The sequence below is a fragment of the Dama dama genome, chromosome 13, assembly GCF_033118175.1.
Source record: "Dama dama isolate Ldn47 chromosome 13, ASM3311817v1, whole genome shotgun sequence".
Taxonomy (NCBI): Eukaryota; Metazoa; Chordata; class Mammalia; order Artiodactyla; family Cervidae; genus Dama; species Dama dama.
In genome coordinates, this window is record NC_083693.1 from 62,484,461 (window position 1) to 62,511,366 (window position 26,906).

Sequence of the window (26,906 nt, forward strand, 5' to 3'; positions counted from 1 at the left end):
CTTACTTCATTCTGTATAATAGGCTCTAGGTTCATCCACCTCATTAGAACTGACTCAGATGCATTCCTTTTTATGTCTGAATAATATTCCATTGTGTATATGTTCCACAACTTCTTTATCCATTCATCTGTTGACAGACATCTAGGTTGCTTCCATGTCCTAGCTATTATAAATAGTGCTGCATTGAACATTGAGGTACGTGTATCTTTTTCAGTTTTGGTTTCCTCAGGGTTTATGCCTACTAGTGGGATTGCTGGGTCATGTGGTGGTTTTATTTCCTAGTTTTTTAAGGAATCTCCATACCATCTTCCATAGTGACTGTATCAGTTTACATTCCCACCAGCAGTACAAGAAGGTTCCTTTTTCTCCATACCCTCTCCAGCATTTATTGTTTGTAGATTTTTTTGATGATGGCCATTCTCACCGGTTTGAGGTAATATCTCATTGTAGTTTTGATTTACATCTCTCTAATAATGAGTGATGTTGAGCATCTTTTTGTTTGTTTATTAGCTCTCTGTATGTCTTTGTTGGAGAAATGTCTGTTTAGGTCTTTTGCCCACTTTTTGTTTGGGTTGTTTGTTTTTCTTACATTGAGTTGTATGATCTGCTTGTGTATTTTGGGAATTAATCCTTTGTCAGTTGTTTCATTTGCTATTATTTTCTCCCATAATGAGGGTTGTCTTTTCACCTTGTTTATAGTTTCCTTTAGTGTGCAAAAGCTTTTCACTTTAATTAGGTCCCACGTGTTTATTTTTGTTTTTATTTCCATTACTCTAGGAGGTGGGTCATAGGGGATCTTGCTGTGATTTATGTCATACAGTGTTCTGCTTATGTTTTCCTCTGTGAGAAGCCATGACATTACATGGTACATCAGTACTGCCTAATCATTTTAGCTGCTTATTTCTATATGTAACTTTCCAGTACTATACACTCAGAGATGGTTTACTGGTTTTAGTTTTGCCTCATTTCTCTGTTTTATCAGTCTGCTGTTCACTAGGAAACAGAGAAATGGTTAAAAGGGAAGAAGAGAAACAAAAGGTGGCAGGGGGTCGTGCAGATTTGGATTTGACGTGAGAATGAGGAGGGTAAGGGAAGCTGTTGGAAACATGGTAGTTTTGTCACAGCCTCCACTAGGGGTGTGAAAAGCAGGTCGCTTTACCTTATGGGAGACTCCACCACTCCTTGCAAGTCATTTAAAGCGTGAAATAAAGCTGTAGCACGTGGCATTTTCATTGGGCCCCTTACACTGATGTTATCAGTATTCTGTGCATTGCTTTTATTACCAGGTGACAAAAGATGTCATTAAAGAATTTGCAGATGATGGTGTCAAGTATCTGGAACTAAGGAGCACACCCAGAGAAGAAAATGCTACAGGTAGAATCTAACTATTGATACTTCTCAATATATGTCTGTCTTTTTCCTTGGGCTTTGATCATGCATATGCCTGCAAAGTTGAGACTATGCAGCATTTACCGTTACACTGTTGTAAAAGTAGGGTCAAAGGTCCATATCTTCCGATGTATATTAATGACATATGTTATTGATGAGTCAGTCTGTTATTCATAAGTTAAAATACCAGGTCAGGTATTATCTGTTGAAGGGAAATTAAAAGGGCTGCAAAAATTTCGTTTATTCTTGTTTGCTCTTCTCACTCTTAAAAGAAGAACACTTGTTCCTTATAGCTGTGTGCTTAAATAGACGTTGGTTCGTGTTCCCTGCATCAAGTGCTTGTGACACAGTGCCCCTGAGAGGATGTAGAATTGCGTTTCATGACAGTCACTGAAATGAAGTTATTCAGTCTCTTCTTGAGGACTGATGGTATCTTAGGCCAGGAGCAAGCTGTGATGTGGTAAAACCTCTCTGGATGGAGATGAGTGGATCTGGATATGGTCTGGAGAAGCTTCTTGGGGCCCTCTTTCTGTTGATACAAGCAGCATCCAGAGGTATTCTGTGATGTCCTTGGATCCTGCTTAGCATTTTGTGCCCTGATAATGTGTAGCCAGCATCATTCAGGAGGTGAAATTTTAAACTACATATAGTAAAGTAAGTATTGAAATGAGATAAGCAGAAGATTCTTTTGTTTTTCATTTTTATTAGAATATAGTTGATTTACAATGTCATGTTAGTTTCTGCTCTACAGCAAAGTGAATCAGTTATACATATACATATCCACTCTTTTTTAGATTCTTTTCCCATGTAGGTCATTACAGAGTATTGAAAAGAGCTCCCTGTGCAATACAGTGGGTCCTTTTTAGTTATCTGCTTTACATGTAGTCACGTGTTATGTGTCAATCCCAATCTCCCAATTATCCCTCCCCCTGAACAAAAGATTCTTATTTCACACTTATAAATTTTAGGATCAGTTCCAAGTTATGCTGGTGAGGATAGTGAAAGGGAAGGAGAAAAGCAGTACATAGATTATTCGTGCTAGTTGACTCTTCAAATGGAGATTCAAAGGGAACTGCTAACTGAAATGTGCAGAATAGGGGAATAGTTAAAGTTTAATGGAATATTTGGTAACCATTAAAAATATGTGCAAAGACACTTTAATGACCTGAAGACATGCTCAGAATACAGTGTTAAATGAATGAATAGGATACACATACACCTAGTAGCATCTCATCTGTTCAGAATTGTATTTTTGTTGTTGTTCAGCCACCAAGTCATATCACTGTGTGTGCATGTGCGTGTGTGTGTGTATATATATATATTTGTTGTTGTTCAGTTGCTCAGTCGTGTCTCTTTGCGACCCCGTGGTCTACAGCACACCAGACTTCCCTGTCTTTCACTAACTCCCAGAAGTCTGCTCAGACTCACGTCGATTGAGTCAGTGATGCCATCCAACCATCTCATCCTCTGTTGCCCCCTTCTCCTGAACCAGGGTCGACCTCAGGTCTCCTGCATTGCAGGCAGATTCTTTACCGTCTGAGCTGCCAGGGAAGCTCATTAGGTACAAATGGCATTCACTAAAGCCTGCATATGCAGGAGACACAGATTCGACCCCTGGGTCAGGAAGATCCCTAGAAGAGGAATCAACCCACTCCAGTATTCTTGCCTGGAAAATCCCACGGACAGAGGAGCCTGGCGGGCTACAGTCCATGGGGTCGCAAAGAGTCTGACGTGGCTGAGAGACTGAGCATGCACACACGTCCGTAACTCATCTGTAACCGTACATTTGTCACACAGAAAGCGAAATGTCATTGTTCATGTAGGAATACGGTTGTTGAAGGATGAAATTGTTGATGATCTCTTTACAAATGTTTTATTTGTGTCCTTTCCAGGAATGACTAAAAAGACTTATGTGGAATCTATACTTGAAGGTATAAAACAGTCCAAAGAAGAAAACGTAGACATTGATGTTAGGTGAGAAACACTGTACCTTAATGGTCACCACTGAAAATACTAGGATGTGACAATTTTAGTCTTTTGAGCATGGGTATAACAGATCTTTATAAATCTGTTAAAGTCAAGAACTTTGTTGTTTAAAGTTGAGAATACAATTATGAATTTTTTTCCCCATGGCAGTAAGGTTCTGAGTCCTGTTGCTATAGTGAAGTGTGGCTTCTCATGGCTCTTCAACAAAAATCCAGACTTCTTCTTGGGCCCTGAAAGGTCCCACGTGCTGCCTTTCTTACTTCAGCAGCCTCATGTGTCCACTGGTCACTCACCACGCACTGACCTTCCCCCTGTTCCTCAAAGAGGCCAAGACAGTCGTCCCACGTCAGCACTTTTGTACTTCCTGTTGCTTCTGCCTAGAACACTCTACCATATCCTCGCATGGCTGGCTTCTTGTTACTCAGGTCTCATGTGGCTGTCCCTTCTTCAGAGAGGCCTTCCTTGACCACCTTATCTAACATGCCTCCCCATATCTTCTAGTTACTCCATTTATTTCCTTTATGACATTCTTCTTAACAAAATCAGAAATTTTCTTGTTTTATTTATATATATACACATTCACCCACTAGAGTGTAAATTCAGTGAGGCCAGGGACCTTGTCTTTTGATTCACCAGTACTTAGAGCTGGCACATAATTAGGGCTGAGTAAGTCCTTGAAGGAAGAAAAAAAGAAAGCTAGCTGACTTTCTGGCTATAAAATCTGTCTATAACATCTCTTAGTTAAGCTTATCTAGATTGATACCCTAATTAAAAAACAAAAACAGGCAAAAGACAAGAATTCAGAAGAGAAAACATAGAAATGGCCAATAAATGTATAGAAAACTATTTAACTTCAATAATCAAACAATTTTGTTTATTTTTTAGTATGTGTTAACTTTTTTTTTTTGGCTGCTCCAGGTCTTTATCGGCATGTGGGATCTAGTTCCCTAAGCAGGGATCAAACCTGGGCCCTCTACACTGGGAGCTTGGAGTCTTAACCACTAGACCACTAGGAAGGTCCCACTAATCAAATAATTTTTTAAAAATTACAATACCATTTCAATAGGCATCCCCCTCCCCCCCAAAAAGTAGTAACCAGTGTTTGTGAACTTGTACACTGTTGGTGAACATAGGTAATTAATAAAACTTTTCTAAAGAGCAGTGTGCATTAAGATCTATAAATGTAATTTCCATATGACTTGTCTTGGAAAAAAAAAAGTTTCAAGTATGAAAACTGTATTTCTCTCTCTGATCCAGTAATTCTTTTGTAGAAATGTATCCTAAGAAAATGGATTGATTAATGTTAAGATTCTTCATGATAGTGTTATTTATAACAAAAAGTATATAACATCCTAAAATGTCCAGCAATCAGAGGACAGTTACATTATGTTATATTCATGTGATTTATATAGTTTTCTAACATTTAGTGGCAGGGAAGATTGTTAAGTGGGAAAAAAAAGACATTGAATTTTATATATAGTTGATTCAAATTTTGTAAATAAATATATGTTGGAGGGATTTCTTTATTTTGTGAATAAATAGATAAACTAATAAATGCTGGAGGAAAATTGCACAATATTAACAGGTTCTCTGGGTATTAGATTCCTTGTAGGAATCCAGCTAATATATGAAGAATGAATTTGTATCAGCTATTGGATACATGTTAGAATACTACCAGTCTTGTAACCCATAATAAAATAAGAGATCTAAGCCTTCTGGTGAAGGAATCACCACCTATTAATTCCTCTGGCCTCTATCGAATCTGATGTGATTAAGCCTCTAGACTGGATCCAGTTTCCAATTCGTAGGAAATACAAGAGACAGGAGAACATGTTAGCAACATAGGGATTCGATCAGCAAAATCAGACTGTGGGAAACTCTACAGGACAAATGATCTGGTTTCTTCAACAAATAAATTCAAGAAAAGAGGCTGGGGAGAGGTATGAGGTGAAGGGTGGGAGAGGGGGGCGGGAAGTGGCTCTACATTACAAGAGACTTGAGACATTGACCAAAACAATGTGTGGACCTTAGTTGGATTCTGTACCAAACAGACTAAAAAACAAATACATGAACAACAACCAAAACAGGAAATAATCAGAAGTTTGAACAGTAACTAGATATCTGGTGCTGTTGAGAAATTTATGTTTCACTCCCTCTGCCAAAGTAAGATGTCAAGTCAGTCAGGCTGTACTTCTCCAATAAGATACATTGCAGGTAGCTTGCTGTACCTCTCTGGCCATCCTCAGAGTTGTCTTTTTCATCTTCACAATCAACATTCATTTTCAACTGTGTTCTTCTTGCATTAAAGGTATTTGATATCAATTGACAGAAGAGGTGGCCCTTCAGCAGCCAAGGAGGCCGTTAAACTTGCTGAAGAGTTCTTCCTTTCTACAGAGGATACAGTTCTTGGCCTTGACCTCAGTGGAGACCCTGCAGTAAGTTATTTTTCCAAAATATGTTTTATTTCTAAAAGGTAGAATCAGTTTGTGGGATAAGGATTAGCTTGGGGCACCTTGCATTCTCCAGAGGTTCAGCAGACACCCTGTGTGTATGAAGCCCTATTCTGCCCTGGATGACCGGAATGTCCACAGCAGCTGCTCTCCAGGGTTCTGTGAAAGAGTTAAGCCCTCTAAAAAAAGGAAAAGAAAAAGATTTGTATGACAATATGATTATTTTCTTCATTTTTCTAAAAATGGTACCCAACTAGTACCATTCTACATACATAGGAGAGAGAGTTGATTTATTACAGTTCATGTCTAATGCTTAATTAATACTTAACTGTGGGTAGGGCTTAATTATCTCACAGAAGACCCAGTTGAAAAAAGCTGGCCTAGAGCTTCTTGAAGGTCATATTCAAGCAGGGTGTCTCAGCTGTGGCACCTCTGACATCTCGGGCCAAAGAATTTTTGTTGTAGGAGAATGTCCTGTGTATTGTAGGATGTTTAGCGGCATCCCTGACCTCTTCCCAGTAGATCCCAGCACCTTCTTAGTTGTAACAACCAAAAATATTTGTAGACATCACCAAATGTCCCTTGAGGGGCAGAATCACTCTGGTTGAAAATCATTGAATTAGAGTCCTATGAACCTGGTTCTTACAGCTTTGACTAAACCTGGGCTGTTCTGGCCTTGTTTCATCGTCCATTTAATAGAAGCTTTCTTTACCAATCATACTTGATCCTGAATCAGGTGAGTTCTCCTTAGCTCTAGATACCTAGATAACCTTCCAGAAATAGAATTTGGGGACTGTTATATCTAGCTTAGCTGATTCACCTGAGGTTCACTGATACTTGAGATTCTTGAGGGCAAGCACAGTGGCTTTGCCAACTTTGAATTCCCTAATTTTGCTATAAACAAAATGTACAGATGAGTCCATCTGCCACTTTATTTCCTGCCATTATTCCTTTGTTTATTGAGACAGAGTAGTCAGTTGTTCAGTTTGCCTAGACTCTTATATCCTCATTTTAACTTCTATCTTCAAGGCAGGACAAGCAAAAGACTTCTTGGAACCTCTTTTAGAAGCTAAAAAATCTGGTCTGAAGTTGGCACTGCATATTTCAGAGGTAAATAATATTGTAAAATTAGGCTGGAGAGGGTAGATTACAGTGGAAAATCATTAATGGAAATTAATAATCACTTGTACATGGCTAAAGATAAACCTGTCTTGGAAAAACACTTTTAGAGGGAAAATAGAAATATTTTTATGTAAATTATAATGATAAAGGCACAACTTGCCTTAGTCCCTGGAGTTACCGTTTCTATGTTGTTATAGTCCCTGGGTTGACTTACACTACAGTTGTATCCTTAGAACAGCTCGATGACAGCTTGTTTGAGAAAATGCATGAATTTTTATCAGCAGTCTTGACATCAGCAAACCAACACTGAGAAAAGCATGAGTTTGCCTCGCGTGTCCTTACAGGGAAGGGACCCGAATGTATCACATACACTGGCAGGAAAGAAAGCAGCTCATCATCCTTTTATAAGGCCCAGAGGGAGATCGGGTGCCCTATGGCCCCCAAGTTGACAGCAAGAGTGCAGGGCAGATCATGCATGGACAGTAGCTGGAGGACAGTCACTTCCGTAGTCAGCATGTCCCTGAGAGGCAAACGAGGGCTCTCCTGCACCTTTCCATTTTATAGATAGATTTGCTTTCTTACCTCAGTCCTTCTGCCTACTTAATGCTTTCTTTTATTAACATACAAAAAGCTGTACATAATTAAGGTATACAACTTGATAAATTTGGATTTAATTGTTTCTTGAATGCAGGAAATATTACCTACTTACTGCACATGATTATTTTGAGTATGAGATGGGGTGATGATATAAAGATTGAGGCAAAAACTGGAGCTTCTTGTCAGTACTGAGTGTTTTTCATGTCTACAAGCAGAGTCAGTAATCTAGTAGCAGAACTTGAAGTCTAGGATCTATGTTTCCACACTCTGATCAAAATGATCCTTCACACAGAGGACACCCTCTAGATGACCTAGCTGATGCCAGATTGAAGCCGTCGGTCAGGGTGACAGAACAGGCAGCCTGAGGCCAGTTACCTCTGGTCTTTGCGCGCAGCGTGAGAACCTGCCCTTACCTTAGTTTCTGTTCTCTTATTTGATCTATTGGATGGAAAACGTTTCATTTCGACATGTTATGGTCATTTGTCTTTTAGGCTATCTGAGAGTTGAAGAGAATAGCTAAACACACGTTTTCGTGGTGGTTGTGGTATGCACACAGGGAGCCTTGTCCAGATGAAACATGAATGCACTGTGTGTGGATGGAGTCTAGGCCCCAGAGTCAGACAGAGCCAGGTTTCACCCTTATCTCTACCATTATGCTAGCTCTGTGAGCTTGGACAGCTTTTCTTTAAAATGCTTTATATTTGGACAGCTTTTCTTTACAATGCTTTATATTTTTAGCTACAAAAGTTTTATGTACCTGAAGAAAATCGAAGAGTAGAGAAATAGTATAAAGTAGAAGTAAATAAATAAAAAATGGAAGGTCCCCTTCAGTTCTGCTGCTGAGTTGATCCTGTTAACAGTTTTGTTTTTATGTTTTTCCAGTTCTTTTTTTAATATGTGTGAAGACATGTACACAACACAGAACACACGTATGCATATAGACTTGTGGGATTTTGTTATTGAACACTTAACTTTTTGAGTTTTGATTTCTTTGTCTTAATACTTCGTATAATTCTTGTGAGGTTTAAAGCAGAATGTATGTGAAAAGTCAATAACTACTGGCTCTTTAGTTATTATCATCATTGAAATGAATCCAGAAGAATATTGGAAAATGAACAGGAAGATCAAAGGCATAGAAGAAGGCTGGAAAGTTAAGTGACTCAGCTTTCCAGAATGTCTGCAATACCTTCTCAGAGGGACAGAGTACCTGGCTGTAAGGGAAAAAAAAAAAAAGTACTTCTAAGAACCACTGAAAGAGGTTATTGATGCCCTCATCTCCCCTTCTATTTTTTGAGATTCCAAACCAAAAAACAGAAACACAAGTACTCCTGAACCTGTTCCCTGACCGAATCGGGCATGGGACATTTCTCAACTCCTCCAAGGAAGGATCCCCGGATCTGGTGGACTTTGTGAGGCAACACCAGATACCGCTCGGTAAGGCTTCAGGTCCTCCAGGCAACTCTCTGACCCTTCCTCCCCCGCATGCAGCTTGCTACCCATATGTAGAGAAACACTGTTGTGAATATATAGATATTATTTAGAAATGAAGTGATGCTTTCTCAACCTTATCTAAGTAACAGGAAATTTTATTAATAGCTCCCATTAGAGTATAAAAGCTCCATGAGAGCAGGGCCCTCATCTGTCTTTTTCACTGTTGCATTCCCCAGTTCCTGGAACTCGGTATTTATTATATTGAAGTAATAAGGATCATCTGTCATTTTGGAATGACTTTAACCTGTTTACTTATGTTATGAAAATGTATAACATATATTTAAAGATTAAGACGTCTGCAAATTCCAAGTATATTTTTATATGTCTGTTAACATCACATACTTGTCTGCATGTGTATACCAGGAGCTATTTTTATTTAGCAACAAATATTTATGAAGTGCCTACTCCCTTCCAGTCACTATTCCAATTGCTGGGAATAGAGCAGTAAAAAAAACAGACAATGTTTCTTTCTCAAGGAACTTATATTCTAGCATGGGTAAGAGAGACAGTAAGCAAATACACAAGAAAATATCAGTGATAAGTTCTTTTCAGAATATTAAACAGGCTGGTAGAGTAGTGATAAGCTAACCACTTTTGATTGGATGGTTGGGGAAGGCCTTTCTGATGAGGGAAAGAAGCAGGTGGCTGAAGACCTTTTTACTGAATGATGAATTCACCACACTTACAAATGTAACAGTTTGTAGTAACACTTGTGTGGGTGTGCTTTTTTAACTAATTTATAGTTTTTCAGCAATTCATAATGGGTGAGATTTTTTTTTTTCTTTTTAATAAAGAAATTTTTAAACATCCACAAGAGTAAAGAATCTTGGAAACCACTTGCCTGGTGATCTTACTTGGAGTGGTGTCCCGGCTCTGCAGTCAGCAGGGGCAGGTTGGGTTTCCCATTCCTGGGACTGAGTGGCCCTGGGTCGCAGCCGCCTCAATCAAAGGAACAGATGCCATCAGTCAATTCAGCGAGGCATTTCACTCTGGCTGGAGAGCTGGGCACAGCGTCTCAAGGCAGGAGTTTTGTAATCATAGAAGGCGTTCTTAAGATAGACTTCTTTGCAGGAGGCAATGAATGGAAGGAGTTGAGACGTTTTCTTTCTTTTCGTGGAAAAGGTCCATTTCTACTCTTGGAGTTTTATAACATGCAACCCTCAAGCATTGCAACTGTTTCCTAACCTTTACTTCAGCCTCCACTGTGGAAGTGCAGCAGCCCTGTGAAGGGTCCGTTGTACTCCCCTCTCACGCTTCCCTGCCTTTGTCATGGTGACTGGCTTATCACACTCCTCTTTCCTCTCCTTTTTCATAAAAGAAAGGGGGAAAGCACATGATTGTGAAGGGGATAGTAATTCCCTGCCTGGTACAGCTGCTGCTATAAGCCACAGCACATGGTAGTTTTCACATGTAAGAAAAGGTCAACTACTAAAAATTAGCATAGCTTGGAAAGATTTCTCATGTATCTCCTAATAGGTCTTTTAATTAGAAGCTTCTTCCTTTCCCCCCTCGTTCTAGAACTTTGTTTGACCTCGAATGTCAAAAGTCAGACAGTTCCATCTTACGACCAACATCACTTTGGATTCTGGTACAGCATTGCCCATCCTGCCGTGATCTGTGTAAGGTGTTTTGCTCCCTTTTAGTCCCAGAGTTGCCATAGGTCAGGCGTTCACTGTCTAGCTGGCTGCCTTGCACGCCAGGGGGTGGTGCCCAGGGGGTGCCCAGGGGGTGGAGGAGTGAGAGAGGAAGGGGGCGTGAGAGGCTGCAAAGGTGTGACTGTGGTTTGGCTCTGCGGGGGAAGGTCCTGGAAAGGACCTGGGGGAACAACAATACCGATGCCCAACACCCACCTCTTGAGATAATGCTTTCATTGATTGGGGCTGAGTCCTGGGCACAGATGCATTTTAAAAGCTCCCTCAGTGATTTGCACATGCAGCCATGGTTGAGAGCCCCTACTCTGGTGGTCTATGTTCTTAAAAAGAATTCATTTGAATCAGTTCTAATGAGATGGATGAAACTGGAGCCTATTATACAGAGTGAAGTAAGCCAGAAAGATAAAGAACATTACAGCATACTAACACATATATATGGAATTTAGAAAGATGGTAATGATAACCCTATATGCAAAACAGAAAAAGAGACACAGAAGTACAGAACAGACTTTTGGACTCTGTGGGAGAAGGCGAGGGTGGGATGTTTCGAGAGAACAGCATCGAAACATGTATATTATCTATAGTGAAACAGATCACCAGCCCAGGTTGGATGCATGAGACAAGTGCTCGGGCCTGGTGCACTGGGAAGACTCAGAGGGATTGGGGGGGGGCGGGGGGGGGGGGCGGAATTGGGATGAGGAATACATGTAAATCCATGGCTGATTCATGTCAATGTATGACAAAACCCACTACAATATTGTAAAGTAATTAGCCTCCAACTAATAAAAATAAATGAAAAAAAAATCAATGAACAAGCAAAAAAAGAAAAGAAAAAAAAAAAAAGGATAAACAAGACTGTTCAGTTACAAATGTGCCTGGATACATTTGTAGGCCCCTGTTTAGACTCTTAAAAGCATGGTAAATAGGAAAATACTCTCAACAAAAGTTGAGAGTTATTTTTTTAAAGTCATTTCCGCGTTCATTTTGAAACTTTCTTACATTGACAGACGGATGATAAGGGTGTTTTTGCTACACACCTTTCTCAAGAGTACCAGCTGGCGGCTGAAACATTTCATCTGACCCAGTCTCAGGTGTGGGATCTGTCTTACGAATCCATCAGCTACATCTTTGCTTCTGACAGCACCAAGGCTGACCTGAAGAAGAAGTGGAGTCATCTGAAGCCCCATTTTTAAGCTGTAATGAGGTGAACTACTTTTGAGTATATATTACAACCTAGATCTTCCTGCCACATCCCACTTAGTTAGCCTTTCCTCCCTTGGAACCATAGCAGCCAAGTGCTGCGGACTCCGACACCAGCACCTTTCCAATGGTGGGTGCTCAGTAAGTCCGTCTTAAACTGCCTGAAGGCTCTGAGGGCGTCCATGGCTTACCTCCATGCTGCTTTCAGGAAGGGACTTGAATGCTGCCGCACACTGGGCTCCCCATTCTAGCAGTGGTTTTGCCTTAACAGTCCCTCTTCACTAGAGATCGTGAAACTTCAAGAAAATCAAAGTAGGAAAAGTTTTGGAATTGCTAGTCTAAATAAATTGAGGAGAGAAGGGAATACAGATTGTTACCAAAACCTTTAATCTGTCTGGCTTGTGATGACAGCTCTGTGTTTTGTTGTGCCTCCTTTAATCAGACTCCCTTCAGTATTCCCCAGAACGGTGGACTCCAGGCTACACTGCATACCATGGATTTTTGTGAATCCCAGTAGCCAGGGTTAACCTCCGTTGGGTGACCCTCGTGACAGATCAAGCTAGCTGCTGAGGTCTGCCTTTGCCCTTCTCATGATTAATCCTTCTGGAGTCAAGATACATTTTACATTTTGAGTTGAATAATGGTGAGATAACTGATCCATTCTCATGCTCATATCTCATCTTCCCTTCCGTACCTTGTCACCATAAAAATAGTTCTCTATAGAGCGGACAGGACAGCACTATACTCAGGTTACAGTAAAAGAGAAATGGCAGTGTTCTCTATGTATCTATGTATACACACACACATATACACCTGTATATATATGAACCTGTGTATATGTGTGTGTTCAGTTGTATGGCATTGGCCATAGAGAATAAACAATAAAGGGAAGAAGGATTAGCATGGGGAAAATAAAAAAGAATAGCACTAGGAAAACAACTCATGAGAACAGACACGACTGTCCAGCTCCTGCTAAGACATTCTTGCTTCCTCTGCTGCACATGCCAGCAGCCTGTCCCCAGGGCCTTACAGGAACTAAAGGGAGGGGTGCACAGATCCTCTTGCTCTCCCAGCAGCGGACTTGGCTTCTCTTTCTTAGAGCGTCAGAAGGCTATGTATTATTTCTTGCTTCTTCCATCCTCAGGAATGGCAGTCAATGGTTTGTGAGTTAGTTTGAGATAAGATTGGGTTTTCCCAGGTAAGAATTTTGCCTTTGTCTTATTCATTTTGCACATTTTCTTCATCTGGAGATTGGAGGGCTGGTCCTGGGTCTTTCAAGATGGACTCATGCTCCATGCCCAATTATGATGGGTCCCAGTGGATTGTCCTAAAGGATATGGATACAGATTCTAAGGAAGAAGTTTCATTCTGATTTGTCTTTTACCACATTCTAATTTGTCTTTCAGCCTAGAACATAAAGATTTAGACAGGCATACTTATAGCAGCCCCACACAGGGAGCCAAAAAAAGCAAGTAAAGATTTATCTTTTCTTACCAGGAATGACTTAATCATAATTTGCATATATACATTAAAAAAAACCAAAACACCTGAAGAACCACTGGGCACTTTATAATTTTTATTAACTTGGTATCCCTGAGAGTCAAATTAAGGTGTAAACATTGTTCTGCTTTACACAAAGGGAAATGGAGGCAGGCTGACTCACATGTAAAACATCAGGAACCAGAATTCATATCTGTTGATCCCACAACCAGTGCTTTTTCCACAAGACTATACACAGACATACTGAACACAGTACTCTCATTTTTTAAAAACATTACAGCACACTTCCTAAACTATCTCAGATCCTGAGGCATTGCTTTACAGTGGTATTTCTTGTTATCTCCCTGTTTAGGCAACGTAACTGAGACACCACCTCCCCTTAATTCCTAAGACTTTGGAAATTCCCTCAGCACCAGAACTCAAATTTATCATTCGTCTGCCACAGTAAGCTATGGATTTTAGAATATCCTATTTCCCCATTTCTCTCCCAGATCTCATTCCTATCTGAGAGCTCATTAACGTGACTGTGACACGCTACTTATCTCAGACCTTAGCCATTGCGCATGTTCTTTCCTTTGACCTACCAGTCGAAGTGGCTTCTCTCAGGATACTGGCTCCTGACCTTTGTCTCCCATAGGAGCTGGTCCCCTAAAACTGCTCATCTTTCTTACCCAGGGCCAGTCAGCTGTTGCCTCGTCAGTAAGTGCAGCACAGGACCTGATGTATTCATATTCTGGGGGATGGAAGCCCGTCTGTGATATTCCTGGCGCTCCACGTTTCAGCTGAAGCAAGTCCCTCTCTGCCCCCTGCGCAGCCCTTATCGTGCTCCCCCTCAGATTCTGTGCTACTCTGAGCTTTGTCTCACCTCCCCACAGTCTGCCCTTTGCCCTCTGCTCCCTTGCTCCCCGGTTTTCCCATGTCCCACCCATTCAGCATGCGGTTTTACAGTTAGTTTTGGAAAGTTCATCTTGCCCAGGAAACCTTCCCTCTGGGCACTTCCTGCTTCATGAAACCTTCCAGATTAAAGAGAAGAAAATACCTCTCATTTTTCCCCCAAACTCTAATGCTTTAGACCTTAACTTCTATGCATAGTGTTACTACCTCGCTTTCTAAGTTCCTCTAAAGCCGCTGCAGCAGTACGCGTGCGGTTTGTTCGTGTCGGTGTCACCTGCTGCAGGCTGTGAGGACAAGGAGGGGGTCTGTTTAACTTGTGCTGTACAGGCTCATACTACTGTGACTATGTGGGCGGTTAGTTCAATACCATCTTTATGATATCAGAAGTACACCTGTTTGAAGAGCTGCTTTTAAAAACAGATGTATACAGTTGAATATGTGTGCGTGTGTGTGTGTAAATATTGTCAACTCCACTGACCAAAGATAAGTTGTCCTCCTTACCATTAGGGTAAAGGGTTTTTGGCACAAAGTGGTCTGTTTTCCCAGTCTGTGGGAACATGGCAAGTGGCTTCTGCTCACTGCACGTTAGTACTGTGTCCACAGGGTGCGTGACACTCACCCAGGTGTTAGGGTGTGTGGATTATGGCAGTCCCTCTGGCAGCTCTTAACGGCTTTCCCTATGACTGCATCCACTTGCCTTCCTCTTTGGGCTTCTGGACCACAAGGGACAGACAAAATTTAGATGAGACAGACCAGAAAAAAAATCACACTAGATGCTGTAAATACCATGTTACTCTATTCCAGAGCTTCTGTGGCTTTGAAGACAGTTAGAAATCCAGGGTTCTAATGAGGTTAATGAGGTTTACACTGTTCCCCCATGTAGCACACCTAGATTCTTGACAAAATGGTTTATAGGTCAGAACCAGACTGGACACTTAAAGGCTCCTTCTTTAAGGTAAAGGAGTGTGCGTGACAAGTATATCATTCTGAGCACAGACTTAAGTGAGCAGGAAAAAAAAAAATCATTCTTTTTTGCATTTCCCTTACTGTATAAAGAGTTAGACCCACTGAGAATCCTCACTACTTCTCTGTGAAATGCTGCAGTGTGGGTTTTTCTAGTTGAAATGCGACTGAACAGCATGATGAGTAAAGGGTACACATCAAATTCACAGGGTCCACTACCGTGTCCCCTCTCTCAGGGGAACAACACAGGCTCTGAGAGGAACGGGTGTTACTGTAGAGGGAACCAATCTTCCTTTCATTCTTAACACTAGATCCAGGAGAAACACAGCAACAAGCAGTGGGGTAAATTCTAGACTGTTTCCTTAACTAGTTGGACACAGATTAGGAGATGGATCTCACTACTGGAGAACTGTTTCCAAACAATTTCAATACATGTAATGAGGCTGTTTTTCTCATAGATCCTCAAGGGCTGACTTAGGTGCTGGCTGTGACAGAAGTTTCTCTCGTGTGTGGATCTCTCGGTGCTTATTAAGAGCGGAACTTTTACTGAAGCACTTGCCACAGTCCTGACACCCGTAGGGCTTCTCTCCAGTGTGGGTTCTGTGGTGTGCACGTAAGTCAGAACTCTTGCTGAAGCTCTTCCCACAGTCGGGACACACGTGGGGTCTCTCTCCTGTGTGTATCCTCCGATGTGCACTGAAATGAGAGCTGTTATTGAAACTCTTCCCACACTCTTCACACTGATAGGGCTTTTCTCCTGTGTGGGTTCTCTGGTGAATGATAAGGCTTGAGCTCTGATTGAAGCGTTTTCCACACTCACCACACTTATACGGTTTCTCTCCTGTGTGGATTCTTCTGTGGGTGATGAAATTTGAGCTGTCACGGAAACTTTTCCCACAGTCAAGACATTGATAAGGTTTCTCTCCAGTGTGGATCCTCCGGTGTCTAATGAGGCGAGCGCTCCGACTGAAGCTTTTCCCGCAGTCGGCACATTTATATGGATTTTCCACTTGATGGGCTAGCTGATGCATAGGGTGGGAGTATGGAGCAAAGCTTTTGCCGTATCTCAGATATTTATAGGATCTCTCCCCCAAGTAAGATCTCTGGTGACTTGGAACTTGACCCAAACTCCTTTCAGGGAACGCTGGTTTTCCTTTGCTCTCTCCTGGGGTGTCTTCCCACTGTCTTCCAGGTCTGCACTCACTCTCATTGCCTTTCCTTTGATTAAGATGCCGGGGAATTCTCCTCTCAGACCTTGCAAGTAATGTCTTATGTAGTTGTACTTCCTCAGAAATATCCCGTTTTAGATTATCTTCATTCTCAAATCCAGCCTCAAAACCTAACGTAAGAAGAGAAATTTAAAAGTTACCCATTTTCTCAATTATTATGTGTGAGTGTGAAGTAAGTATGACATTGGATGACTTAACATAAAAATTAGGGTGCTCTGGATCCTAAATAACTACTGTCTGTTAAGACCTGCTATTTGGTAATCTGTCACATGCCTCTCATCTACAGGGGAACTGATGAATATGTTCTTTTAACTCTTTTTCCTGGATATCTGGTATCTTCAGAAAATCCTCTCAGTACACCAAGAAAAACCTGCCAGATTTAAGATAAAACCATCACTATGATTATGCAGGAAAGACACTTTCTAATGCTGTATTTTAGCCTCATCTCAGGCCTGTCACGGTTTACATTCTTTGCCGGTAACTAAAGGGGTAAGAAAGGAATGCCCAGGGAAACTGGGGAACTTCCTATATTGAGGAAGAGCTACATGAGTCCTTTTCACCCTCAAATTCTGTGTGTTGAGAATAAAAACAGGGTAGAAAGATATCTGTTCTCTTTCAAAGAACAAAAGGCCTTCTGAGACAGAAACTTTGGTAGGTGCTGTCTCTTTCAAACTTTCTCGTTGCCCATGAACAAATAATCACTAGATGTTCCAAAGCACTACTATAATGCCCAAACTAAGCTTTAATATTCCTCTAAGAGCCAAATGCCAGGCTTCCCAGGCCTAGGCCATGAGAATTTGTAGATACTTGCAAAGTTTCAGTTTGCAAATTTAGTTTGAATTTGTAGAATTTTCACAGGTTTCAGATAAACTCTGGATCCCAATTCCCTGGACTAAATCTGAGAACATGTGCCCCTTAAAGCACTATTTCTACCCAGAAGCCCAGTGTTAGGATTAGACCCATGAAATGGAGGTTCATTATATTAACTGAAATCTCAGAAACTTAAATATGTGACTATAAATTATGAGCCTCTGAGAGGGGTACTTAGCATCTCCTAAACCTCTAAGCTGTTATTTAGTGGAACATGTTAATAGCTCCATGGAGTTGATGCTCTGTGGAGCACACTTGAAGAATGCAGATCTAAAGAATACTTTGGAAAAGAAAACTGTTGTTTATCAAATGCCCCAGTACTGTGCTAGGTGCCTCACTGTGGTACTTCACTTACATCAATCTTGTGAGGCCGGTCTTAATATATAAGCAAAATTACAGGGTTAAGTAACTTGCTTTAAGGTACTCAACTAATAACATAGTCCATATATATACAGTCATACATACATATATATGTATGACTCCAAAATCAGAATTCTTCCTGCAAGGAGGGAAGCCATAATGAAGTTGTTTTTTGGTTTTTTTTTTCTTTCTTAAACAGATTCAAAGGGTCAGTTCCCTCAGAAATTTCAGACTTTGGGTAAGTGTGTCTGAAGAAAGATTATCAGGTTTTCATATATATGAATAAAGCAGGCATACAGATGGTATATAAGCTGAAACTAGAAGAAAAAGAAATGAGAATGAACTTTAAAAAACCAATTTCATGTACTATGTGTACATGACACGCTGTTTGGGAAATGTTAGCTTTCGGAGTCCCTGCTAGGTAACCGAGCAGCTCACATACAGATGATGGCACATTTACAAAGTCTGCAGCCGTCTCGGGTCGATGCTACAGTCAAGTGGAAAGGGGATATAAACTAGCTGCTTAGACAGGAAGCCTGGAGAAAAGAGAAGGTGGTCACAAGAAGAATCCCTGAGTATTGGGTGTAGAGGCCAGTTCTCTTGGTCCTCAATCTGATGATTTTTCTCCTGGATGCCACTGCCTTCCCTTTGCTATTTCTGCGTTAAGAAGTAAGAGGATCTTACCGCTGGGGCTCTGAAATAAGACTGGAGCACGGGTCAGTGCCTCTGGAGGTATCTCAGGATCCTCTTCATCATCTTCAGAATCATCTTCTATGGCCTCGACTGCCTGCTCGGCTTGCTTTTCAGCTTCAGCCTCACTGGTCTCCTGCACAGGGCATAAGGCTATCTCTTTTTCCTGGCCCTCACTGGGCGGGGCAGCAACCCTGGCATTCACCAAAGCATCCATCTCTTCAAAGAAGGGACAGGTCTCTGGTGCTTGGCCATTCTTGACTTTCCGATAGCTGGTCTGTAGGCTCTTAAACTTGGTCCGACACTGTTCCGGCGTCCTGAGGAAGCCATATTCCCATAACCGCTCAGCCACGGCTCCATACAACTGGCTGTTGCGGTGACAGTTCCGGAGGGCTTCGTAAAACTGAGTCTCACTAAGAATTGCAAGGTAGGTCTTCGTCTCTTCATAGCCCCAGTGCACACCTACCACCAGAAGAGAAGTTTTAGCACCACTTAATGCAGGGCTTTACAGCCTCAGTTCCTCAGTCCTAGCATCTGCATCATGAAAAGTCGCCTAAGCTTGGGCTCCTAGGTGAGAAGGTAAGAACGGCTCATGTTTCCAAATCAGTGCAGACTCTCAGGATGTTCTGCTTCTCTGGCCCATATCAATTTCACAGAGACCTTGATTCCTACATTCAATTTAAAAGGCCTTTTCACCTGATCACAGTAGTGATCAATATGTACACTGAGGCAAGTGTACAGAAGGCGTTGCCCCATCCTTCTAGTAGTTCTGGAGTTCTGATCCTAACTAGAAAATAACTGGTTAGAAGACCTACAGTAAGTCACTGTCAGCCATGAGCCATCCTTAAATTCTCTGATCAATCTTTTCCTACCAGCCCTACTTCCTTATAAATTAAGTCTCCCAAAGAATGTCTCAAAATCCCAAGGAACAGTCTCTTTCAGATTCATACTGCTGCCTAATCCACTCCCTTTTATGGCCCTTCTTCACCTGGCCACAGTCTCAAAAAGCCAGCCCAACAATAGCAAAGGCCTGAAGGGTACAAGGTAAGAACCTGTGGTCATGCACCTTCTTCTTAGTAGCAGAGGACTGGCAGAGCCAGAAGGAGGGAGGAAGCAGAGCAGAGAGCACCTCCTGGTCCCCAACGTGGGCAGAACTTCATCAGGATGACTACAGACTCTGCTCCCTGTAGGTCCCTCAAGCTAAAGGGAAGGGAGAGTCCAAGAGCCTTCCTCCCACTTGAGAGCCAGGTGGAGACGACACTGCTTCCATTATCCTCCACTCTCTGCCATGAAGCAAAAGGGAAATAATTGGAAGACAGAAGAAAAGCAGTGGAAAAAGACAAAAAGAACAGAGATAAAGAAAGTAAAGGCAGCTGGCACATGGGCCATGTTTGTGATTTACCTAAATTTATTCCAGTGACAAAAAGGGAAAGAGAATTATTTTTTTTAAAGAAAAAAGTACAAGACAAGAAGACTAGAACAGAACAAAAGTAACGACACATAATGAAAGGTGGAAGGAACAGATAACTGTTCCCAGTAGAACTGCAGCTTTGGAGTTAGCGCTCCGTAACTTAGAGTTGAGGACACAAACTGAAATGTCCCCTAGCTGATGAGTGGGCAGGGTTACAAACAAAGCCTCCTGCTTCACGTGCGGCTCTTCCCATAACAGTGTAGTTGTACAGATTACATCAATAATAATGTGATATTTAAAGATGGGTCCATAGGCAAATAATATTTCAATGGAGTGTTAAACAAGATTCTTGCTGCAAAACTGGGTCCTGTTAAAATGCCAATATGTGATGCAAATCTCATAGAGGAAACACAGAAAATATTTTCCCAACTTTAGGCAGTCCTTCCCTATGCTCTTTTAAGTAAAAGTAGTGAAGCCGCTCAGTCGTGTCCGACTCTTTGCGACCCTATGGACTGTAGCCTACCAGGCCCCTCTGTCCATGGGATTTTCCAGGCAAGAGTACTGGAGTGGGTTGCCATCTCCTTCTCCAGGGGATCTTCCTGACCCAGGGAATGAACCCAGGTCTCCAGCATTGCAGACAGATGCTTTACCATTTGAGCCACCAGGGAAGACCCCAAGGAACACATAATAAACTGAGCTTGGAGGGTACAAATAAAACACCAGTTCATATAAGGCACTCAACAGATACTGTTTCTCCTTAAAGATACTATACTGCTAAGATTTTCTCAGCCTTCAGTGATTTTATAATAGGGAAAATATATTTTAAGAAAGAAACAGAAGGAATGGTACTCCTTTTCGGGGCTCACTTGAATTTTGAGTGTATTTCTTTATAGTATCTAATATTTTCTTTACTATTAACTCACTGGTCTTCCCACAAGAGAATGAAATACATAGAGAACTGAGAAATGCCTCTATTCTCTTAAGTGACAAAGCTGGCAAGTGACATTAAGTTTCCTGACTCCACACCCAACCGCATAATTCCTCAGTCTAATCCTAAAACACCAAGAAGAAAAGCTTACCACTTGGGCTACGGAAAAGGACAGGTGTGGTGGAGCTGTCAGGGTCCTGGGAGGTGGCCTCCTGGCCCACTGCGTCACTGTCAGACTCTTCAGCCATGGCCGCGTCTCCCTCTGCATGGTGCCAGCCCTCTGGCTCTGGCTCCTCAGTCTCGGCATCACTGCCTCCCAGGCCAGAGTGAGAGGCCGCCTCCTCCAGGCCATTACTGGGCAGGGCAATGACCTGGGCACTCATCAGGGCTTCCATCTCTTCAAAGAAGGGGCAGGTCTCAGGTGGGTGACCACTCTTGACTTTCCGATAATTCTTCTGGAGACCTTTGAACTTGGTCCTACACTGCTCCAGGGTCCGGAGGAACCCAAACTCCCGGAGCCGCTCAGCCACAGCCCCATACACTTGGCTGTTGCGATGACAGTTTCGGAGAGCCTCATAAAACTCTGGCTGACTGAGAATTGCAAGGAGAGTTCTGGTCTCTTCATGGCCCCAGTGCACACCTGCCACCTTCTCATCCTCAAGGACCCAGGGATCCTGGTCCGCCCAGCTGCTTCTCTCTCTCCTGGATGGTAACAGATCAGCAGGCACTCGTCTGTCTTCTATGTGACTGCCTCTTGGGAGTTCCTTCTCCTTGGAGCCCAGATCTGGGATCCATGGCTCTCCTTGCTCCAACTTGGAGACCATGCTGGATTTAGAACATGGAAATCCTGCTTGCAGGGAAGCAAACAAAGGATATCATAGTTTGGAATGATCATAAAAAGTATCTCTTGAGTTCAGACTTGCTTTTTTTTTAATCCAAGAAGTTTATAAAGAAAAGTAAGAAAATGTTTTTAGAAAGATCAGTGGGTTGAAGAAAGTGAGGAAAATACATAAAACCTCAAAAAATGAGAAATACTTTCCAGAGCAGGGTGACAGAGGAAAGTGTCCTCTTGTGTGTTCAGAGCAGATAATTCTGCTCCAAGTTACTGCTCGGCTCTCCTGACTGCTTGTATGCAGGTCCTGGCACTGCTGAAAACAGTCACCTCCTGCCTCCTAGAGAGCTGACTCTTCAACGATGTGGGGGTTAATCCAAGTAGAGCTCACAGTAGGCCCTCTGTATCCACGTTCCTCCACATCTGCAGACTTAACCAACTACAGTACTGTAGTAATTACTATGGAAAGATAGCTGTGTATAAGTGGACCCGTGCAGTTCAAACTCATGTTGTTCAAGGGTCAGCTGTACTTGGGGCTAGAGAATTAAACTCAAGAGTGACTGCAAGGAGACTGTCTTCAACTGTTCCATTTCTCTCACACTCGGTCAGTAACTTCTAGAGGCTTTTCCCTTAGTATATCCTTTATTCCTACTGCCACCATCTAAGTCTAGACCTCTTATCTTCCCTCACCTGGGTAATGCAGCAGTCACTGCTGTACCTAACTTGGGGCTCTTGCTTCACCAGCTCACATGCTATTTGTACTGCCAAACGCTAACCTGAGTGTCTGCCATGCACAGCCCATTCATACCATACTCTTCTCTCCAGAACGCAGCACACATTCACCACTCTGCCTTGCCTTTCCTTTAACTCCCTCCCTTCTATGCACATGTAACCCATTAGTGCCCCCCTGAAGCCTTCCAAACAGCCTTCCCTTGTCTCCTACTCTACCAAGCCCCTACTGTACTCACACAACTGAGTAACAAGTCATTGTTTGGCACTGTTTCAATACAGTTCAGTTCAGCACATATTTATGTTCATTCTTACATTCTCAATCATATTGTAGGCTCTTTGAGAGGCACCTGTCTTTATTCCAAGTACCCTGTATGGTGTTGAGCACATGGTAGGTGTTCAAAAACTGATCGATTTTGCAAGTGGGGTTGAGGGACTGCATCTGGATTACTAGACAGAGACCACTACCAGCCTGGCTATAGAGAAGGCTGGTGTCTGGGATGATAACATCAGAATTCAGAACAACCTCAACAAGTTAAAGAAGTGTTCAAGGAAAACAACGTACAAAATGGAGCTCAGCAGAGTACAAAAAAGAAAAACAAGTTCCACAAAACCAAGTTTAAGAATAAGAACCAGGCACAAAGACAATCAGGAAGAGACCTGGGAGTATCAAGTGAATGATAATCATTAATTTGAGTTATACTGCAAGAAAGTATAGTGAAATACTGAAATAAAATTCTTAGTCTGCCTCTACCTGCCAAACCCTCACTGGAATAATATATATAATGTAATTCTCCACAATTAACATGATGTTTGAAGAATTTTTCAAAGGAGAATAACAAAAACTTAGTAGGTCTCAAGAATGGAGCTTCTGGGGAAAAGCTTAAAGAAACAAATCTAGTTTAATATGGAGAAAGAAAGTGACTAAAGGGAAGATATGCCAAGTATAGAAAAGAATTTTTATCTAGAAAGTTCAGACTTAGTGTCATCATTACCAGGAGAAAAGAAATTCCAAGTCCTGGTAAAAACTATAGAGAGCCATTCTCTGGCAGACTTATCAAAAGAGGAAGTATAAGAATACTTCTGGCAGCAGAGAGCTCAGCTACTTGCCTTCAGGAGGTCTGCAACAGCTCCATGCTATTTCCACCTATTCCTGAAATCCCTTTCCCACTCACTGCTCCCAACCCTACTTCCCAAATTAGAACGGCATCCTATCTTCCCAATGAATCTACTCCTCACCGCTCCTTTGAAAAGGTCTGAGCTTCTCCTTTGGGTTCATCTGCTCCTGTGGTCCCAGGTCTGGGCTTCTCGCCCTCTCTTTCTTGGGTACACCCCTGGGCTGGGGTTCCACTGACTCCTGCCGAACACTTAATAACTCTCGTGATGATTTCAGGGGTGTCATCTTCTCCAAGCGCACTTCCTGCCCCTTCACAGAGACTGTGACCTGGAAACAACCCCCATGAATTGTCACTGCAAGGTCATAATGAGGGGTATTCCCAGAGGAGTCTAATATCCCAAAAGAGATCATCCTTTTGGGACATGGCTAGGGTTGGGGTGGTGGTGGAGGGGTTGGTTAATAGAACAAGGGTCTTTCTCACTCCATTACTGTTAGCTTAGAGCACCTGGAACTCCAGAACAAAATAGTAAACCAGTTCCACACTAAAAAAGAATTCCCCTCTCATTATGCTGAAAAGTTACATTCAGGTGGCATCTCCCAATAAGCTGTCTGAAAAAGTTTGCCTTTTGAAGGACCAGAAGTAGGACATTGCTAATGGAGACTGTGCCTTAATTTGGTCTTTTATCCTGCCCCTTCCCAGTCACATACTTCTGAATTCCCTCCCCCTGCTCACCGAACGTCCAGGTCTTCCAGGCTCTCTTTCTAAGTCTTCCACCAGAGTCACTGCCTCCTCTCCACTTTCTGGACATTGCTTTTGTACCCAGTTCTGGATCTCCCCAGGTAAGACGGTCAGGAACTGCTCTAGCACCAACAATTCTACAATCTGCTCCTTGGTGCGCACCTCTGGCCTTAGCCAACGACAGCAGAGTTCCCAGAGTTGGCTGAAAGCCTCCCGGGGCCCAGCCACCTCCTGGTAATGAAACTTCCTGAAGCGCTGTCTGAAGGCCTCAGAGTTAGAGCCATTCCCTCTCAGGGTGGGTTTGGCCATGGTTCACAGCAGGAAGCAGCGTCCCTTCACTTAAAGGTCTAGGTTCCAGGGCTTACACCCATCTTCCCATGTCCTTGGAGAATCACCTGCAGATGAGTCTCTCTCTGTAAGCAGTTTCCTCCTAGGGCAGAGAGAGATGGCACTATCAGAAGGAATATATGTCTATAGAGTCTTGCCAGAGCTGGCCTGACTGCCCATATACTCCAGGGGGTCATCTGAGGTCAGGAAGTCAAAACTGAGCATGAAGGTGAGAGACCATTCAAAGGCTGCATTTCTGGGCGACACCCAGGGCAGCCCGGAGAAGCAGCAGAGGATAGAAAGTACTGTCTACTCTTCCACCGCCCCCAAATCTGACCCACTGAGCTCCCCTGACCAGTGAGTTGGAATCATTTGGGAGACGTGGAGCTCGGGAGGGTCTAAAGGCAGGTCACCATCCTGCTGAAGGTAACAAAAAGCCTCTGTCCAGCGGGTCGCAGCTGATCGCCGACCTTCCCCAGGCCTTCACAGCCCACCCCGCTCCCTGAGACTCCACCGCTGCCAATTCCCACCCCAGACAAAAACCAAGTACTGAACACTGGGTCTCTGTTTTCCCTCACAGAAGTAAGCGCTCAGTAAACATCCGGGAACTACTGACGGGAAACCTCGCGCATTGAGAAGTTGATTTTGGCTCCTGAAGCGAGGTCCGGGTGGGTTTGATGAGAGTCACACTCAGTTGGTGGAGAGAGGAATTCCGAGGGGGCAGTAGTCATGGGTCTCCTGAGGACAAGCTCGGGTGGTGGCCAGGCGCTCCGAGGCCTGCGAGGTTCGCGAGCGCGGAGCTCAGGTCTAGGAGAGGTGGGTGCTGGGTTCCGGCCTCTTTGTCTTCGTTCCCTCCGGCCAGTTCACTCTCGGAGCCGTCGTGAGTCCTTCCAGAGGCCTCCGACCGGACTAAGGCGCCCTGAGAGCACCCTGTGGCCCACACCTAAGAGCTTCTCCCTCAGGCTATCGCTCAACCCGCTCGCATCTCTGCCCACCGGCCAGCCTCACCCAGTCTGGGTCTGGCTCCAGCCCGGGCTCGCCAGCCTCCCAGTCCAGCTTGCAAACCGGAAGTCAGAGTGGGTGACACGGAAGCCAAAGGCGCATGCGCAAGGGCAGCTCCCGCGACTCTTGCGGGGCACCCGCTGCAGCCGGCGAGTGGGCCCGGCTGAGCGCGGCGCACTTCCGGGACGCGGCGCGCCGAGTGCTTCCCGTCCCGTCTCCCCTGCAGTTGTCTCGGCGGGACAGGAGGAACGGTGCGTCCCGGAGACTGTGCGCGCGTAGAGAAGGGAGCGCTCGCCTACCTGGTCGCCAGCTAAGGCTCTGGAGGAGGGTGCGACAGATATAGGGATTCGAGGTGCGCCGTGAGAATGATCCACGAACTGCTCTTGGCTCTGAGCGGGTACCCAGGGTCCATTTTCACCTGGAACAAGCGGAGTGGCCTCCAGGTACTGTCCGGCTCAGAGCGCGGGAACTAGCGAGCTCGGAATGGGTGGACCCGTGCCAGCGCTTGGGAGGAGGAGTCTGAGGGAGCAAGAAGGCGGGGCTGGCAAGGACCGAGGCGTGGGGAGCGTATCCCCGGACTGGTAACCTGAGGGCTGTGCCCTAAGGGCTTAAGGATGGTTTAGACACCTGGAGAGGGTTGGGCCTAAGCGGAAAGCGGAGGGTAGACCCCTATTGGCTCTGCCTTACGGGAGGAGGGAATCCCGGACCAGGACTAATGTTGAAGTGTCTGGGCGAGAGTTGCTGGAGAACTGATGTAAAAATGAGAGAAGCCCTTTCTCCCATCTTCATGCTTGCACAACGTTTTAAACTGAGTTTTGAAAGTTAGACCAAATACACAGTGCCTAATATACAATATGGAGAAGGAAATGGCAACCCACTCCAGTATTCTTGCCTGGAGAATCCCGTGGATGGAGACTGGTAGGCTGCAGTCCACGGGGTCGCAAAGAGTCGGACACGACTGAGGGACTTCACTTTCACTTTACAATAAGGATTCAGCCAGTTTTGTTGAATGAAAAAGTGAGTGTTTTCCTTATTACTCCTTGCCGGGAAAATTTCTGCACTAGGAGATTTGGAACGGGGGAGGCCTTTCATGTATCCAGGGATATTCAAGGTGGCTATGTATATACTATATGGTTTACCTGTATGCTTTGATCTTCACAACCACCTATCTCCATATCAGAGATTAATTCCCGTGTCAGGGATCACATAGAGATTAATAAGTTTAGGATCTTGAACCCAGTCTGTCTGACTTCAGTATTTGAACCACTCTTTCTGCTTCTGTTTCCAGTAATATTATCTAATCATTTCCATAACTTAGTAACTTAAGTAGTGTTGGCCCTAGTTTACAAAAGAGCAGACTGAAGCTCAGAGGACTTTATGGTGGCTGGTCTTAAAAAAGCAAGATTTGAAACTAGCTCTGTCTGATCA

General features: G+C 43.4%; 3 protein-coding genes across 9 annotated transcripts in view; 2 read left to right on the top strand and 1 right to left on the bottom strand.

Moving 5' to 3' along the window:
• ADAL (adenosine deaminase like) overlaps positions 1-14,648 on the top strand; it is a 27,537-nt gene extending 12,889 nt beyond the window's left edge. For 2 of the 3 annotated variants that reach the window (XM_061159253.1, XM_061159254.1), the window contains exons 6-12: positions 1,287-1,374; positions 3,282-3,363; positions 5,684-5,810; positions 6,855-6,935; positions 8,840-8,978; positions 10,554-10,654; positions 11,695-12,274. In XM_061159253.1, coding sequence (XP_061015236.1) covers positions 1,287-1,374; positions 3,282-3,363; positions 5,684-5,810; positions 6,855-6,935; positions 8,840-8,978; positions 10,554-10,654; positions 11,695-11,880 — 804 coding nt within the window. In that variant the 3' untranslated portion in view covers positions 11,881-12,274. Of the gene's footprint in view, positions 1-1,286; positions 1,375-3,281; positions 3,364-5,683; positions 5,811-6,854; positions 6,936-8,839; positions 8,979-10,553; positions 10,655-11,694; positions 12,275-14,062 lie in introns of those variants that run through there. The other variant, XM_061159255.1, reaches the window with a different exon arrangement.
• On the bottom strand, positions 13,444-25,916 carry ZSCAN29 (zinc finger and SCAN domain containing 29). Of its 5 annotated transcripts, none has more exons than XM_061159247.1 (6): positions 25,778-25,916; positions 24,144-24,579; positions 23,533-23,737; positions 20,884-21,579; positions 18,388-18,855; positions 13,444-16,583 (listed from the first exon to the last, which is right to left on the bottom strand). In XM_061159247.1, exons 2-6 carry the CDS (start codon positions 24,456-24,458, stop codon positions 15,697-15,699), a joined length of 2,571 nt encoding a protein of 856 aa, XP_061015230.1. In that variant the 5' UTR covers positions 24,459-24,579; positions 25,778-25,916; the 3' UTR covers positions 13,444-15,696. The 5 variants fall into 5 exon arrangements, with proteins under 5 accessions (XP_061015230.1, XP_061015229.1, XP_061015227.1 ...); XM_061159246.1 differs by lacking the exon at positions 25,778-25,916 and adding an exon at positions 25,093-25,543; XM_061159244.1 differs by lacking the exon at positions 25,778-25,916 and adding an exon at positions 25,055-25,543.
• TUBGCP4 (tubulin gamma complex component 4) overlaps positions 25,782-26,906 on the top strand; it is a 34,648-nt gene continuing 33,523 nt past the window's right edge. Inside the window, exon 1 of the mRNA XM_061159252.1 lies at positions 25,782-25,921. Coding sequence (XP_061015235.1) covers positions 25,844-25,921 — 78 coding nt within the window. The 5' untranslated portion in view covers positions 25,782-25,843. The remainder of the gene's footprint in view (positions 25,922-26,906) is intronic.

Coding starts and splice junctions, on each gene's coding strand:
- ZSCAN29 (XM_061159247.1), bottom strand. CDS start 24,458: ATGGCCAAACCCACCCTGAGAGGGAATGGCTCTAACTCTGAGGCCTTC. Junction 21,580..23,532: donor CAGACCTTTTCAAAGGAGCG/GTGAGGAGTAGA, acceptor CCCTGCAAGCAG/GATTTCCATGTTCTAAATCC. Junction 16,584..18,387: donor CTTATTTCAGAGCCCCAGCG/GTAAGATCCTCT, acceptor TTCTTACGTTAG/GTTTTGAGGCTGGATTTGAG.